The sequence below is a fragment of the Lonchura striata genome, chromosome 9 (assembly GCF_046129695.1).
Source record: "Lonchura striata isolate bLonStr1 chromosome 9, bLonStr1.mat, whole genome shotgun sequence".
Classification (NCBI taxonomy): Eukaryota; Metazoa; Chordata; class Aves; order Passeriformes; family Estrildidae; genus Lonchura; species Lonchura striata.
This window is the reverse complement of record NC_134611.1, coordinates 6,463,203-6,480,899: the sequence shown is the minus strand read 5'-3', so window position 1 is coordinate 6,480,899 and position 17,697 is coordinate 6,463,203. Positions and strand designations below refer to the sequence as shown.

Here is a 17,697-nt window from a genome sequence, read left to right as displayed (position 1 = left end):
AAAAAATCAGAAAATCAACAGCCTGGGCTGCAGGGATGGGAACAGGAGGGAAAGGGGCATTGGAGAGGGTAGGGGAAGGCAGAAAACTCTGTGGTACCTCCCTGCAGAGCTGCAGCACAGCCCAAAATGAAGTTCCCTGTCCCCAAATCGAGGGGGAGGCAGGCACTTCCCAAAGCCACCCCCATGATGAGCAGAAAATCTCCCACATTTATTCTGCTGAAATTGGAACTTTCACCTTCCTCAGGGAAGCAGCAGGAAAATTCCTGTCTGCAAGTGTGGATCCAGAGCTGTCAGGGAAAAAAACTCAGTGAAAACTGTCCAAAAATTGTGTTATGGCTCTTTTTGTTTACACTTGGGCCTGGCAGAGATGCCTGTGCTGGCTTTTGTACACAAATCGGGGAAATTCCTGCAAAAAAAATATCCCACCTTGTCCTGTCTGTGCAGGGACCCCCCTGGGGATGTGGGGGGTGTTACTGATCTGAAGATAAACCTCAAAAATTGTTGGTTTGGTGCTGTGCAGGTGTGGGAAGTCACCTCAGAAAAGCCACAGCCATGCGGACAGGAACACACACAGGGAAAGAAAGGTTTAATATATTTTATTTGTACATAAAGGAGGCATTTTGGGTTATAGATAAAAAAAAAAAAAAAAAAAAAAAGAAAGGCAGATACTAGTTTGAGATAGTGAATGCTCTGGACTGACAATGTGAAGAAAGGAAAGAAAATTGAGCAGATGGCAGATTTCCATGGAAAACAGAGGTCAGGGCTGTTCTCCCCTCCCTGCAGGGATGGGGGCACAAGGCAGCTCAGATACATTTTTTCACTATGTGAACTGACTGAACAACAACCACAGTGGTCTAGAATTTACTTCTGCTTACAAAAAAAAAAAAAAAAAAAGAGTAATTAACTAATCAGGGAGAAAAAACTCTGACTTGAGGTGAGCTGGACCCTGTGGGTGCTCCAGCACCTAAATCACGGCTCGGCTTTACAGGAGGAGTTTGGGAATATTAAAATGGAATATTTGGGAATATGAAAATTGAGCAGAGGCAAAGCAAGGAGCAAACGCTGCTCCAAAAGGCATCTGCCAGCAAAGCCACTCCACGGAGCTCTTGGACAACATTACCACACCCTGGGATGGGAATCTGCTGGGATCTTCCAGTGCTTGGAATGCCCTGCCCCACCCCACCATGATTCAGAGCCTGTCAATGGGCTGCACTTCCCCGTCAGCTCAAACTTAATTAGGGAAAAATAACAGCCATATGGTAATTCCAAATCCAGGCAAAACAATGTCTGCCTGTTTGGGTCTGGCGTACTCAAATATTTTCCTAGAGCATTAATTTTTAATTCTTATATCAGACCCGCAGAAGCAAACATAAATAGGATTTTATGCTTTCCATAATCCATCCAGCTTGTGTTTGTTGTTACATACACTGAGTAATCGCTGCCTGCCACTACTTACAGAAGAGCTGATAATAAATATTAGGACACAAACTTACGAGTTAAATGAGATACAGTTAAGTAGTCGATTAAAAGGACACCCATAACCTCAGGTTACAAAAGACTGAGTATTGCTGCTCTAATGTGCTTTTCTCATTCGTTTTGGGTGCTCACCTGCCAAATCTCCCCCGGAAGGAGAGAATAGGAGAGTTTGGAGCTGTTTGTGGCACAGATCAGGGCTGTGAAGAAGGAGGATGAGGCACAGGGAGCTTTGTTGGTGGTGCAGGGAGGTTCCTGCCCTGTGACCCCGCTGTCAGGGGGAGTGCTGGCTCCCAGTGTTGCTCACACCGGGAGGGACGGGCTGAGCTCGATGTGGGCTCGCAGCAGCGCGGCGACGTCCCCGTGGGCCAGGGACAGCGCCGAGTTCCCTCCCTGCAGGACACAGAGGTGAGACATCACTGCCAGAATGAATCCCTGCTCCCTCCCCAAACCTTCCATTCCTCCCTGCCTTACACCGAGTCACCGTCCCAAACTCCCCTTTGGGCCTCGGCCACACCAAACCCAGCCCGGCTGTGGCTCTGCCCGGCCCCGGTGCCCTCCTGCATGGCTCAGATAAAATTGTAAAATTTAATTAGAAAACACTTCCATCGTTCCAAACGCAGCCCTGTGGACCAGCAGGAGGAATTTCCACCCATCTCCATCCCACACATCCCCATGGAGAGGCTCTGTTCTCAGGGAGGAGTTAATTGCTGCTACATCCTTGGAGCTGAAGCTCTGCCGATTCCACATGGCCAGGATTTCATCTGGGTTTCTTTAGGGTTACACCAATGCTCCTGCTCACCCTGTGGCTGTCACAGCCACCCCACCCACGGCACAGCAGCCCCAAAACCAGGGGTACCCTCCTAAAAGCAATGCCCAGATCCGAAAACGGACTGAAACCTCACTTGTCCCCTCCAAACCCACCCGCGGGGGATCGCTGCCCGGCACACGAGATGCCAGCCGCGCTGGGATCCCGGGGATGCTGCGGAGCCTCACCTTGTCGGTCAGCGTGACCAGGCAGCCGGGCTGCGCCAGCAGCAGCCGGGCGATGTCGGCGTTGCCCTGGCGACAGGCCAGCATCAGCGCCGTGCTGCCCTGCTGGTCCTGCGCGTTGACATCGGCGCGGCAGGACAGCAGCGCCCGCACCATGTCCGGCCGGTCGTGCCGCACCCCCAGCATCAGCGCGGTCTGCCCGCCCTGCGGGACGGCACGGGACGGGGATGGGATGGGACAGGGATGGGACAGGGATGGGACAGGGACAGGGACGGGACAGGGATGGGGATGGGGACAGGGATGGGACAGGGACAGGGACAGGACAGGGATGGGACAGGGATGGGACAGGGATGGGAACAGGGATGGGAACAGGGATGGGACAGGGACAGGGACAGGGATGGGACAGGGATGGGAACAGGGACAGGGATGGGACAGGGATAGGAACAGGGATGGGAACAGGGATGGGACAGGGACAGGACAGGGATGGGACAGGGACAGGGACAGGGATGGGAACAGGGACAGGACAGGAATGGGGATGGGGACAGGGATGGGACAGGAATGGGGATGGGGACAGGGATGGGACAGGGACAGGGATGGGACAGGGATGGGACAGGGATGGGAACAGGGACAGGGATGGGACAGGGATGGGGATGGGCACAGGGATGGGACAGGGATGGGACGGGACAGGGATGGGACAGGGATGAGATGGGAACAGGGACAGGGACAGGGATGGGAACAGGGACAGGGATGGGACAGGGATGGGGACAGGACAGGGACAGGGACGGGACAGGGATGGGGACAGGGACGGGACAGGGACAGGGACAGGGACAGCGGGGACAGGGACGGGCATGGGGACGGGGACGGGGACAGAGATGGGAACAGGGACAGGGACAGGCTGAGCACTCCCCAAGCATCCCCTGCCCACCTCCCCCCACAGCCCTGCTCGCTCAGGATGTCCGGGTGGTGGTAATAATAATAATAATAATAATAATAATAATAATAATAATAATGTTGTTTCACATATGTAATAATTGAATAATTTAGATTGGCAAAGCTCTCTAAGATCACTGAGTCCAACCATTAACCCAGCCCTGCCAAGCCCACCACTAATCCACATCCATAACCACGTATGGCAGCATTGCATGGTACATCAATGATAATCAATCATATTAATATTGGCTCCCCCTGCACGTTCTTATCAAACCACACTGGGGCTCCTCACGGGTGCTGTGAGAGCCGCCTGTTCACTTGTGGAAGGTCCTCGCAGCAGCATGGCCAAACTGCCCAGCTGCCCCCAGATGTGGCTTCCCCAAATCCCCCTGGGCAGTTTATTCACATCTGGAGTGATTTTAGTTTGGGATGAGCTGGGTGAGGGCGCTCCCATCCCTGAGCCAAAACGTGTGACTCCGACGGAGCTCACCAGCAAACCTGGGGCTCCCACGCCCTGGGGTTCACCCCTCGCTGCTCCTCCCCGGCGCCACGTTTGATTTTTGCCTCAGAAAAACTCATCTGCAAAATTTTCAACCTTTTTTTTTTTGGAGTTTCTCCATTTGGCCCAGGGAGCTGCTGGGTGGCCAGGCTGCAATTCAGGTGAGGTTTCTTTGGGAACGTTTGGGAAGCAGCAACTCCCACCCCACTCCTGCTGCCCAGCCTCCCCCTGGCGCTGCCATGGGAGGTGAAGGAACCCAAATTCCTGGCCCGGCTGCTTCCTGCCACACACCTGGGCAGCTCTGAGGTTGACATCCCCCTCCCTCAGCAGCCTCATCACCACCTCCATGTCCTGCCGGGTTTCAGGGGCCGCCAGCGGCGTCAGCATCACGGCCGTGTAGCCAGCACGGTTCTGCAGGTCCAGGCAGCTCACGCCTGCAGGGGATGGATCCGGCCCGTGGGGGATCACCCAGAGGGAACAGAAAGGAAAGAAGGAGTCAAACAACGTGTGGCATCTTCTGTTCCCAGAAAAAGGAGTTATTCCAGAATGACACAGGGCAGGGATTTATCTGTTTTGAATATCCAGGCTGGTGAGCGCAGCACTAATGGCCCCTGGTGCTACAGTTAATTACAACTGTTGAGGTCAACTCAATTAACTTTGAAGACCACAACAAGTAGAAATTAAAGGGGGATAATTAATGCCTCAAGCACATGCTGGTTGGAGCTGTGGGCTGTTTGCTTTGGCTGCCGTGGCAAGGGAGCAGCAGAGAGACGCCCATCACCCAACGGGCTTGGAAAACATCCTGGCCCCGTTTCACTCATTTTTCACTTCAAAAGAGCCCAATTTAGGCTCCTCCACGAGGAATGAGCCGTGTGTGGGGGTGAGGGCTGGAGTCCAGCCTCGCCCTGAGGAACCAGCTGCCTCAAACCCTTCCCTGCCCGCGCCTCTGCAGCAACAATCGGTTTATAGATGTGTATGATAATCTGCCATTTCCCAAACATTTCACGGATTGTCCAGCCCATGAAAAAAGGCCAAAGTGCCTCTATTCTCTCAGAGCACGAGCACATTTTTGCCCTGTAACAAACTCAGCTGAGATTTTTGTTCTTTCATTGCAACACAAGCTGAAAGTTCAGTAGTTTAACATGGGAGTTTTTCTGTGGTGCTGGGGGGTTTCTTATCCTCACAGGGGTCTGATCCTCCTGTCCCAAACCACGATGTGGCTTTGGCTACTGCAAGAAGCTGGGAAGCCACCCCATCCCACCTGGACTGGGGCCATGAGGGACATCCCTTTGGGGATGGTTCAGGGTTGCTGGATCCAAAGTCAGGCTGCAAAGCCCTCAAGATGTGTGAGGGCACTAATGAGCCTTCATGTCCCTCAGGAGCCTCAGCTGGACCCCCACCTACATCCATGGGCCCAGAGCTGAGCTATGGGGGAGGATGCTGGTCTTGAGGTCAGCCAGGTCTCCTGGATGGACTTCAGCCTTATCTTTGTACTTTGGATGGAGCTTGGGCCTGTTTTTCCACTGGATGGACCTTGCCTTCATGTTTGTCTCCTGCATGGCTGCAGGTAGGTTAGTCCTCAGCCCCACCTCTGTCCCACCTCCTTTAGCTCCTGACTGGGAGGACCCTGGGAGGATCCTGGACCTCCTTCAGTGTTTGTCACGTCTGGACTGTCCATGTCCCCTGCTCCCTGTGCAGCCATCCCTCACGGGACCACGACCCCTTGGCAGGAGCCATTGCCACCCCCTGCCCAACAGGAGCCCTGGCTGAGCAGAGTGGCCGTTCCTACCCGTGTCCAGCAGGAGCTTTGCAACCTGGAAGTTGGAGTGGGACACGCTGTAGTGGAGAGCTGTGTTGCCATTCCTGTCGGGCAGGTTCACCACGGCCTCCAGGAGCTGGGGCTGGATGTCCCTCAGCGCCTCCAGGTACGCTGCCACCACCTGTGGCCTGGAAGACTTGTGGCTGGACACCTGGAACCACTCCTGGGAGATGGAGCCGAGGACGTGCTGCTGCAGACACCGAGGTGTCACCGTCAGTGTCCCTGGTCGGTGTCAGGGCCTCCTGCCTGGACATCTCACTGCTCTCAGCAGCCCCCAGGCTGATTTCACTGCTCCCTGTGCCTCTTTCTCCTCCTGCAACTTGGAAAAGCACCTGAAGCCTCAGCCAGGCAGCAGCCTCCACTTGTGCAATGCTGCTCTAAAGGGATTTGGGAGGTTATTTTAAGCACAGGCCAAAACCCCACCTTGGGGTGCTCTTGTAATCAAAGCAGGTGATGCACAACCCTCGGTGTCCCTGCCCCAGCTCCTGGCCCCGCTGCTCTGGCACCACCCAGCCAGCCTCGGCTTTGGGTTTGTGATCGCTGCTACAACTTGAGGGGGAAAGGAATTTCCTGTGGTAACTTGGATGAGTAACCAGACAAACCCTTCATCTTTCTTCCCCCCCCCCCTCCTCCTCTCTTCCTTTCTTTTTGGCTGCTGTAAAACTGACTCAGATGTCACCTCAGCCCCCCCCCTCCTCGCAAAGCTGTCCAGAGCACAGCCTGAGATGTGCCACAGGGATAATCTCATCCATTAAAGCGAACAGAGAGCATGAACCGTGTCTGAAACGGGACTGGGAAAGATCTGTACCAGATGCTTGTTGCTTCTGCTCCTGATTTCTGGGAGGTGTTCACTGAGGAGCTGGCAGGCGGCAAGGAAATCCTCGGAGGGTTTGCATCTAAAGGCAAAAGATTTTGTAAGTCCACCATGGGACAGGACTTGCAGGAGGTATTGAGCCAAGTAGGAGAACACAGGCAGATTAGGTTGGAATATGTTCAACACATTTAAGTGTTTTAAGTTATTGGACACAAGTTGTCCCATTGACTTGACACAGATTTTAGGTACAAAGCTAAGCACTTAGGCAGAGGTTTAAGCCCAGAGTCACAGATTTGTGTGGTCAACTTCATCTATTAAGTTTGGGGGGGAAAAAAATCCTATTTCTGAACCTGCAAAGAACTTCACCAAAAAAACTTTCCATGAGAGGGGAGAAATGAGCTAACTCACCAGACATGACTCAGTGTCGAGTGTAGGGCCTGAATCAATCCCCATTAGATTCTGTAGTAACTCACCAAATATTTAGCTCTTTAAAGCCTTTTCCCTTGCCTGCAGAGGTCACCACTGCTGTTCCACCAGAAGAAGCCCCAGACCAGCCCTGCAGAGCCGTGTCACCGAGGCACGGTCACCACCCGGCGTCCTGCTTACCTGTGAGCCTGGTGCTGAGAGCGGGGTGCTGCTCCTGCTGATTCCTCCTGCTCATCATCATCATCATCATCATCATCATCATCCTCACACTTCTCCCCTGAGGAAGCCCCTCTGCTTTCCCTTCCAGGCTGCTCGGGCTCCACGTCCCTGGCTCTGCCCTCGGTCTCGGTGTCGCCGTCCGACGCGCTGTCCTCACAGCTGGTGTCTTCCTCGCTTGACGTCGTCTCGTAGCTATTTGAGGACACCACAGGTTACTCCCTCCTTCCCCAGCCGCAGCCACGGGGCCTGACCAAGGCTCATGGACCCCACTGGCCCTTGGGTGAAGCCCAGAGTGGCAAGCAGCAGGTTAAAAGGTCTGAGCCACAGCCGAAGTCGGGGTTAGTCTTTGTTTGGCTCCTTAAGCAGCAGGAGTGTGACAGAAGCAGTTAATGAGCAGCAGGCAAGGTTACTTCAGGGTTTGCAGGGATGTCCATCACACACAGCCCGGGCAGGGGCTGGGGGCTGCTGGCACGGTGGCAGGGTGACAGCAGCACGGCCCCTGTGGCACGGAGGGACTGGCGGCATCGGCAGCCTCGAGGAGCACGAGACAAAAGCTGTGTTTGCACAGCTTTTGGGCTGGAGTCTTTTGGGCTGAAGTCTTTTGGGCTGAAGTCTTTTGGGCTGAATCCACCATTCCAGCAGCCCTGACAGAGATCTCTCCTCTGGTTGTCTAAAAGCATTAATATCAATAATGTCTTCCACAAAACAGAACGTTCACTCTGACAGACCCCAGGACTTTCCTCAAAGTAACCAAGACTCCTCCAGTCCCTACAAGCTGCACCCACTTGGCAGAGCCCAGCAGGTGGGAATTCAGAGGAGCAGCGGGTGAGCAGAAAGCAGCACCCAAGCTGGCACACACTGCCTGCCAGCCCAGGGACAGTGACACGTGTCCTGCACTCTTCATGCCACCTCTGCTCAGCTCACAGGCCAAGGAGTGCTGGATATTGGACACACCTGGAATGGGGAGCACAACCTAAAATCTCCTTCACCCCAAGGGAATTCCTTATTTACCAGAAGTCTTTTCCCAGGCCCTGAACCAAGTGCTGTTGGCTTTGCTGGAGCATGGGGGCAGGTTAGTGGCAGCGTGCCTACCCCGGCAGTGCTGGCCTCCTCCAAAGCTCACCAAGGTCAGTGGGAATCTTCCCATGGAATCTTCCCATGGAATATTCCCACCTTCCCCAGCTGGGTTTTGGAGGAAGCCCCAGGAGAAGGGTGTGCAGCGAGTGTCAGTCCCCAGCATGTCCCTGCTGCTCTGAGCACTCCACCACCCTTCCTCAAGGGGTTACTCACAGGTTATCAGTGCTGGATTAAAGAAGGGAGAAGAGAGGCTCTATTTCAACTGGCCTTTTAATCAGGAGGGGAAGAGAGGGGGAGAAAGAATGACTTCTCCAGCGATACTGAGGACATTCCACGTTAAAAGGCAGTTTTTATCTTCTGAATGGATGCTTACCCACCATTTACCCCAACAAACTGGAGATTCTTTTTGGTCCCATTGCCTCCTGCATGGAAACCATAACCTTTCTTTTTCATGATGGATTTAAGACTTGTGGTTGGAGAGTTTTCTACCAAAATACAAAATAATAGATTAATTAAGCAGATGTGCCATAATTAGCAATAATTATTCCCAATCTCTAGCAACAAGCCACAAATCATAATTGTAAGCGTCTTACTTCATCTTATGAGAGTCTTTTGAGGTCTTGCAAAACTGCAGATGCAGCTGACCACAATCTGAACCTGCCCTGCCACCTTTAATACAGGTCTCAAACATCTCCAGGTGACTGGGAATATAAAGGAAGTGACCGGGAATTATGTATTTGTCCTATGAATATAAGTAGATTTTACTCTCGTAATACTGTTTTGGTTTTGGGGGTTTTTCCCCCCAGCAGTAATGCATTGGAAAATTCCTATATAAATCTGCTATAATACTACATGGATGAGTTTTTCCATTAGACTTTGAATAGCTTCTATATATTAAGGAATAAGTCACTTATCTATTTGAAAGTCCCTTCCCTCCCTCCCCCAGAGAACAAGCATTGGAATCCCATCTTCATATAAGTTAAAATTATTTTAGATGAAGGTCTGTGAGTGGGGACAGGTCTTTTCCCAGCCTGGTTGCTCAGTTAGTTTGACTGGTTTGGGTTCTGGAGAACTCCACACGGATTTACCCCAGATGAGCACCAGCCTCATATTCTTGCAAACTGAGATGTCCAATCTGAATAAAAAGAATGTTTATTTGATGGAACAGCCACCAGTGTGGCAACTTTTGGAAGCTGACCCTGCATATAAATGAGCCACTGCTTTATGAGCTCCTACATCATTTTGTTTACTTTTCACCATGTCAGATCCATAACTTGTGACGTGCACAGATTTGCCTTTCTCATCATGCTTTGTCGAGACTATTCCTGATCTGACTGACAACAACTGTTCCACCACATCCCCCCTGCTCCACGCTGGAATAAATGGGAAAGGATTTGGCCCGGACACATCGATGCCTGTGCCAATATTATTTACCCAACTGTTGATAGTGCGTGTTGGAATTCTCCTTATCCACGGGCCCTTGCGAGGAGTAGGCAGAGAGCAGGGAGTTTAGGGAATTAACTAATTGGTTCTGGATGGAGCTGAGCTTGGAGGCCGGCTGCTTGATAGCGCTGGCCAGCTCGGGGTACCCGTGCTCCAAGCACAGCCACTGCTCCTGCAGGAGCTCCTGGATCTTTTTTACATATTGGCCAATGGGGTCAACAGCCGGGAGGTCCTCGTGACCAGCACTTTCCTCTTGCAGCCCTTCCCGAGGTTTATCTTCTCCAAAGCCTGCCTTGCTTTCGGCTGCATTTGGGCCAAGGGAGTCCTGGTGGTTGTGGTTGTCGTCGCCGGGGTGCTCGTGGATCTGCAGCGGGGTGAAGCACGGAGCAGGGAGCCCGGCCTCCAGGCTGGCCTCACCAGAACGTCCCTCTGCCCCAGCACCTGCCAGGCCCTGCTCCCTGCACGCCTCCACGGCCCGTGCACTGGTGTTCTCTGCCCTGTGGGAGCCGCAGCCGATGGATCTGGTGGAGAGTGGGATGTTGACGTTGATGCCTTTGTCCTGGACCCGCCTGAGCCCCGGCACCTGGGAGAGCTCGGTGTTCACCGCGGCATCGAGGCGCTGCGAAGCCCCGCTGCCCCACCGCCTCCGCAGCTCGGCCCCTTTGGACTTCTCCTGCCGCAGCTGCTCTTCCAGCTGAGCTTTGGAGCTGGCCAGCAGCATAATGCTTTTCTCCTTCTCCTGGATCTCATGATCCTGCTGCTCCAGCGCTGCCCTGACCAGCCTGAGCTCCTCTTTCTTCTTGGCCAGCTGCTCCTGCAGGTCAGCGATCTGCTGCTTCAGCGCCATGACCTCATTGTGCTCTCCACGGTGAACACCGCTCTCCTTGTCCCCTCCAGCCTGGCCACTCCTCTCCTCATCTTCCTTCAGCACATTCACATCCACCTCGCTCACACTCAGCCCGCTTTCCGCAGGCTCCACGTTCTCCTCCGCCAGCCGGAGGGCGGCCGGGGCCACGTCGGAGCCATCGGCGGCGGCATCGCCCTCCTCGGCGCCGCTCTCCATCACCACCTGCAGCTGCTGGCTCTGCCGGGGGGGCTGCAGCCCGGGCAGAGCCCCGCCGGAGCGCTCCCGCTCCGAGCCCGCGTCCCGCGGCGGGCTGTCCGCGCTGTCCGCGCTGGGGCGGGCGGCGCTGCCGGAGCCGGGCTCGGGGCGGCTCCGGACGGGCTCTGCCGGGGCGCTGTGGCCGGGGGGCAGCGCCTCGGGCAGGCTGGAGGCTCGCAGCAGCTGCGGCCGCGGCCCGCCCGGCTCCGCCCGCCGCCGCGTCTCCGCCAGCAGCGCCCGCCGCCGGTAGCTGGGCTGCGGCTCCTCGGCCGGCAGCGGGGCCCGCGGGGGATCCTCCCCCAGGGATGCCTTTCGCTGCGGGAAGGAGCAGCTCGAGGTCCAGCTCTTGCTGGGAGCGGCGGAGCAGCCGCGGGAGCCGCTCTCGGGCAGGCTGAAGTTGCGGGGCAGGGTGCTGAATTTGGGCTGCTTGGCTCGGCGCTGGATGTGGACCCGCCTGATGGTGTTGCCCTTCTCGATGTCGTCCACGTACTTCAAGAAGTCCAGGTCCAAGTGGAAGCCGTAGGGTGTCTCCAGGGAGTACGGAAGGCTGCGGGGCTGCTCCCTGTCCCCATCGGGTTTGGGTGGCTGGCCATCTGCTGAAACAACCCACCAGAAAAAAAAAAAAAAAGAAATTATTGAATTTTGAAAACAAAAAAAAAATTCAGAGCAGCAGGGGGATGTTTTTTCTCTTTTCATCTCAGTTTTGGGCAGGCAGGGGCTGCAGCTCATTATCGTGGAGGCTCGTGGTGAAGCTGTGCAGAGACACAGTGACACGCACCAAGCTCTGATCTGGTTTTCCAGAGGTGCATCAGGTAATTGTTGCACCGAGGAAGCCAAAAATTTCCTGAAATCATGGCTCTAATTGGCAATTAAGCAAGCAGCAGGTTTTGCAGGCAGAGCTACATGTCTGTGTAGGCACAGAGAACTGCTTGGTGGATAATAAATCCAGCTCAATAATAGAATGTAGGATCAATCTATGACAATGACATTTTTCAAGGCTTTTGGTTTGGTTTGAACTTTTCAGTGGCATAAGCAGTGACAACCGAGCAGGAAAATCATTGCCTCGCTTCACCTGCAACCACCAGGTCACAAATTATTCCTTGAAAATTATGGATCTGGGCAGAAGCTGCTGCTCAGAGCTGCAGCCATGCAGAACACGCATCCCAAGGTGACCGGCTCAGCTCCCAGCACAGCTCCTCACTGAGGCAAATCACCACTAAATGGGTGTCACTGAGTTTGCCAACCCAGCCAGCACAGGCAAACAACAGCTCTCAGACAGAGTCTCCCACTTTAACACAGCCATCTCCAGCCTGCAAACATTCACAGCCCCCAAATTTCCCACCTTGAGGGTTAACAGTTAAATTTCTGTACTTTCCTGGATGCAGCAAGCCCCTGAAATCACAGTGGTTTGGGATGCTCTGCACCTCTCAGCACACAAGCTGGGCTCGGTGAGGAGGAGGCACCAGTGGCTGATCACTTTGTCTCCACCCTGGTGCAGCAGCTGGAGAGGACCAGGACAATTTGGAAGAGATTTTGGTGCTGCTCATCACAGAGCATCACTGAGGTGGGAAGCAGCACGTGGAAGTCAGAGGAAGGACAGAGGGAAGACAGCACTGGGGTCATCCCAGGGCGCAGGAGCACAGCTGGAGGGTGGGAGCAGGGATCTGTCACAGAGCATGGGAGGACAAATACGTGCTGATCTAGAGCTGGGACCTGCTTTGCCGTGGTTTTTAAGAAATCTGCATCATAATGAATGATGCATTTTTCACCTCTTGGCCCCACATCTACAGAACAGGTTGTTTACAGCATTTCTGATAAGGAAATTACTCCAGGGCTTGGTTGTTTTTTTTTTTTTTTTAAAGAATAAATGAAGAAAAAACCACCCTGTAAGCTCCATACCTTCTGTCTTCTCCATGGTGGGGTCTAACTGGGCTGTCACTTAAGCATCTTCTGACAAAGACTGAGGAGTCGCTTCACCCTTGAAAAAAGAAATGGATACTCCTAATTTAATAAAATAACAGGCTCAGCCATGTGAACTTCATCTCTCCTTAAAGCCTTACAAGCCTTCAAAGGCCACCCCCCTCCCACTTCCCACCTTCTGCAGACCAGTGGAGTCCAAGGGCTTTGAAGCTGCTAAAATCAATAGCTCCTCTTCCAGAGACAACAACTTGTGACACATCCCAGGGAGCTGGTCCCTGTAAAACATCCCCTGCAGTACAGTGAGGACAGACAGACATTTGGGATCACCCGAGATCGATGGCACAGGGACTCTCCACTGACTCCTGTGAGCTGGAGATACCCAACATGATAAAAGCTCCCTGAACTACACACAGAAATGACTGGTTTGCTGCTTTTTTTATTTTTTAAATCCATAACAAGCAAAGATTCAAAATTTATGCTGAATCTCATTCAAATGACAGCCATTACTTCAGAGCACGCCCCTAGTGTTAAAAAGAACCTTCACCAAACTGCACTGAACCACAGACAGATTGCTTTCAGCTCAGGGAACAACTTCAGGTGGAGATCTACCACAGCCAACACTGAGATCTTCACGTCATTTCTGGGCTGTGTTACCCTCCAGCTCCTTCCCATCACGTGGACATGGATGAGACCCTCCTGGAGCATGAGAAATTAAGGCTGGGAACAACCAAGAAAGGTCCTGGGTGAAACTTCTCACCTCCATTTCCTTTAGAAAGGCACAGGGAGGAGGCAGGGAAGGGTGAAGGAGGCTGGAGCAGTTGGACATCACAGTAGGAGGCTCCCTGGCTTGTGTCAGAAGGACAACAACGCTCCAAGTGAGAAGGTCTGGTTTTAATTTCTGCTGCAGAGGATGACGTGGGAGTTTCCTGAACAGTAGGTTGTTTGCTTATGATTCTCCTTACAGTATCTAGTTTGGTGTTTGGTTCCTGGCCAGAGACGGCCCCACAGCTCCTTGGAAGTCCAGCCCTGCTCCTCCAGTGCATCCCTGAGCTATCCAACATTCTCCGGGCAGCACCCAGCCTATGCTGAGCCAGCCCCAGCTCACACCCATCTCATGGACCAAAACACCAGAGTCTGAACTCATTCTCTGCATGCAGAGCTTTGCCTCAGCGAGGGCTGCAGCACTTGACCAGATTTCCAGAGCTCCCCACAAAGGGGCTCCAGCTGACCTTTACCAAAGACCAGCTGAAAAATGAAGTCAAATCCTGCTGTATTGTTACCACAGAACATTGCCACATCCCTGGAAGTGTCCAAGGCCAGCTTGGACAGGGCTCTGAGCAACCTGGGGTGGTGGAAGGTTGCATTTCATGGAATGAGGTGATCCTCAAGGTTCCTTCCAACCCAAGCCATTCTATGATTCTATAACAAATACTTCGAAAGATCAAAACCTTTTAAAGAAACAATCAGTTGTCAATCACATGGGCATGTTTATGGTCAATGTAGAGCCTCGATGGGAAGTCAGGAAGGTCCCAGCCCAAGGAGAACATCAAAGCTCTCCAAAGCTCCAGCAGGGCCACAGAGGGTCTCAATGATGCCCACCCAGCACCTTGTGAGCTCCTGGAAAGCTCCTGAAGTGCTCTCCAATTAACCACACTCCTTTTACAAAGGACAACTCCTTCTGTCTCCTCCTGCCACTGAACAGCACATGCCAAAACAAACACCAACCTCTTCCTCAAATGTTGTTTCTTCCCCTTAATTTTCCAGCTGCAGCCAATTCCAGCCTGACCAGCTACACTCCACTCTTCTAGGTCATTTATTCAGAAGGGAGGGGGGAAAGCCAGTGCATAGGATGGTTTTTAACATCTAGATAATCACATTTGGATCATTTATGAGCTGGCCAGGTCCCAACTCTGCAGCCCAAATTGATACTACGACTACTCTCCTTTGACCAATCTACTTCAAAATCGCCTTGTAAAAGGATGCTGAATGTTCCCAACCAGCTTGCTGATGTTCCCCTGTCCCCTCCGGGGCAGCTCAGGCATGGAAAAGATGGCTTAGAGCCAAAAATGTGCCTCTTTGGACCCCATAGCTGCTCTCCCATGCCTGTCCCTAAGAAAAATGAGATTAAAATATGAAGTCATCTGCCAGAAGTAGCAGACCCCTACACCCAGGGTCCAGCCCATCATTTGAGGCAGGGTAACAGTTTTAGGTGCGTCTCCATCCTGCTAAAACCTGTTTGCCTGACCCTCTGCCAGGTTCTACATTTGCTGAGTTTTCTCTGTTAAATAAAATTGGAGAACATTTCTTTTTCTCCCCATGCATCGCTGATTCTTACCTTTGCTATACAGAGAGGCCATGGGGAGGATTAATCCAGATTGGAATGAGGCTGTTTATCTCAAGGCAGGAATAAATACGTACAGAAATGGAAACGGAGAAGCCAAATATGTGAGAACGCAGCAGCACAGAGCGAAGTGGTTTTATTCCCAGGGGCAGCCAGTTTGCAGGGACAATGTACTGTCTTTTTAACCAGCCTGGACTCAAGTGCTGGCTCTTTACACTCACATTTAACCCCTCTTTCACTCCATCCCACTTGCCAGGCAATGTGAGCAGCTCCCCCATTCACCCCAGCCAGCAGAAAGGAGAGCACCATGACTCCCCAAAACATTTAAATAACAAATTAACTCAACCACATGCCACAAATACTCACAAAATCAATTCTCCCAGCGTGTCTTGCTAGTAATTTTAACTGGGAAACAGTTAACCCTGAGCCTATAAACAACAAGATAATCCAGCAGCACGTTGGCACAGTCTTGCTAGCTGTAACACAACATGATGTGAGCTCTGCCTGTCTGTTCTCCTGCACTGCAGCAGCAGCTCCAGCACTTCGTGGTGAAAGGAAAAACTGGTTAGCAAAGCATTTTGTCAGGTTACCTGCTCAGGCTGGCACCTACAAACCCCCAGGGGAGCAGCAGCTCTTGCCTCCCTCCAAAGCATCTTCTCCCATGGCAGAGCTGGCAGCGAAGGGTTCGGAGCAGCAAACGCGGCGTGGCTGGACCCCAGCCTGTTCCAGCAGTTACAAAGTTGGTCAGCTGAGCCGTGACCTTGCTCACAAAGCAAATACAAGTTTAAACCAAGGAGCACAAAAGAGGGATTGATTTTCCAACAGAGCAGCCCACGGCTCTCGGATGACCTTTGCGAGGACAGCTCAGTCCCGGTGCGTAAAATGAGTTACTTTTCCACGGAATTGCTATTTTTCCTGGAAAACACAGAGCGCCAAGCGCTGCCTGGGCTGTCGAGGGGGGTGCCCCCTTATCAGGGCTGATAATTGAAGAGAGAGTCAATAATTAACGGCGCTGCTGCTGTACCTGATGCTGCAGCTGCAGCCCTCTGCATGCTGCACCTCCGGGCTGGAGCATTAGCAATTCCAGCAGCGCCTCTCCCGAGGAAACGCAGCCGGCTGCCACCACTCGTGGGCGGCAGAAGGGCTCAGTGTCCCCAAATTCCCACGTGTGGAGCAGGCACAGCCCCTTGTCCCCGCAGCTCCGGCCCCTCTCGCCGTGTCCATCCATCCACAGCCCCGGGAGATGCCGGACGGGATGGGTGGCATGGGCAGGGCTGTCCCAGTGTCCCCGGGGGGACAGTGGCACTCTCCGTATCCAACTCGCCAGCCCTTGGCTCTGGGGTTATCCAACCCAGCTTCCAGCTGGCAGCAGGCAAGGCAGGGGTCAGCTGGCAGAGCAGACAACTGGAACACGCTGCCCGGAGAAGCTGTGGCTGCCCCTGGATCCCTGGAAGTGGCCAAGTCCAGGTTGGATGGGGCTTGGATCACCCTGGGATAGTGGAAGGTGTCCCTGCCCATGGCAAGGGGTGCAACGAGATTTAAGGGCTTTAAGGTCCCTCCCAACCCAAACCAGTCTGGGATGCTGTGATTTTGGGCAGGGTACTCGTGGCATGTGCTCAGTGACGGGCAGAGTGCCCATCCCAAGCCTGTCCTGAGCTCCTGCATTGGCATTCCCCTCGGGCACCCTGGATTGCTGCCCCTCCAGGCTGGCAGCAGGGACAAATCCCTCATTCTCCACACTGAACTTGCAACAACCTCATGCTTGCAAAGGCCGAGGGCTTCGGTGCTGCAAAACTCTTCCAGGGCTGGGAAAGAAAATCCTGGGAAGTGGAGACATCCCCTGTGACCTGGGGGCTCTGCTGGGGGCTCTCACCAGGGACTCCCATCACAGAGCAGTGCCAGCACCTTTCCCATGGCTGAAGGAGCAGCACAACCCCAATCTCATGCTAGGGAGGAAAACCACATCCCTCGCTGTGTGAGAGCAGAGCTGCTGGCACTGCTCCAGCTCCCTGCAGCCCCCACACGGGACTTTAACACATGAACTTTGAAGAAAAGCAGACGAGTTTTGCCTTAGCAGGAAGCACAGAGAACCAGCAGTGTTTGTCCTTCTGCCAGCCCTCCCCGAGGCACGGATGGGTTAAACTTCGTACCCGAGGGATGAAAAATCATCTCAGCAGCCGGTGAAATGCCGCCTTTCCCACGCGGGGCCGCGACTCCGTGTCCGTGGCTTTCTGCTTCCACAAGCAATTACTGAGCCTGAGCTCCAAAACCAACTCCAGGGCACGCTGCCTCGTTTTCTGCCCAATTCCTCTGCTTTAGTTACACTCCTGTGTCTTTTCTGAGCACATTCTGCTGCTCGTGTTCTCCAGGCAAAGCAGCACGACAGGAAAAATACGCATATTTCTATACGGTGCTGATTTTAAAGTGGTTCTGAAAGAGTTGGTTGGTTTTCCCACTGGACAGACCTAGAAGGAAGCTTTAATTTGGAGCATTTCCTCATTGGAATTACCCACATACGACCTACAGCTGTTCCCACATTTAATCCCTCTGGAACTGAAGAAGTCTGTGACCCCTTAAATAAGCTTTTAATCGGGAGCTATGAAGGGAAGGAGTCAAAACACGCAAATTAATTAATTATGGG

General features: G+C 53.2%; 1 protein-coding gene across 1 annotated transcript; it reads right to left on the bottom strand.

The window, feature by feature from the left end:
* Nucleotides 1-580: 580 nt before the first annotated feature.
* On the bottom strand, nucleotides 581-16,537 carry KANK4 (KN motif and ankyrin repeat domains 4). Its single transcript, XM_021542700.3, has 10 exons — nucleotides 15,647-16,537; nucleotides 12,695-12,773; nucleotides 9,685-11,391; nucleotides 8,624-8,735; nucleotides 7,135-7,365; nucleotides 6,523-6,610; nucleotides 5,685-5,904; nucleotides 4,187-4,329; nucleotides 2,470-2,670; nucleotides 581-1,866 (listed from the first exon to the last, which is right to left on the bottom strand). Exons 2-10 carry the CDS (start codon nucleotides 12,708-12,710, stop codon nucleotides 1,777-1,779), a joined length of 2,808 nt encoding a protein of 935 aa, XP_021398375.3. The 5' UTR covers nucleotides 12,711-12,773; nucleotides 15,647-16,537; the 3' UTR covers nucleotides 581-1,776.
* Between the last annotated feature and the right edge of the window lie 1,160 nt (nucleotides 16,538-17,697).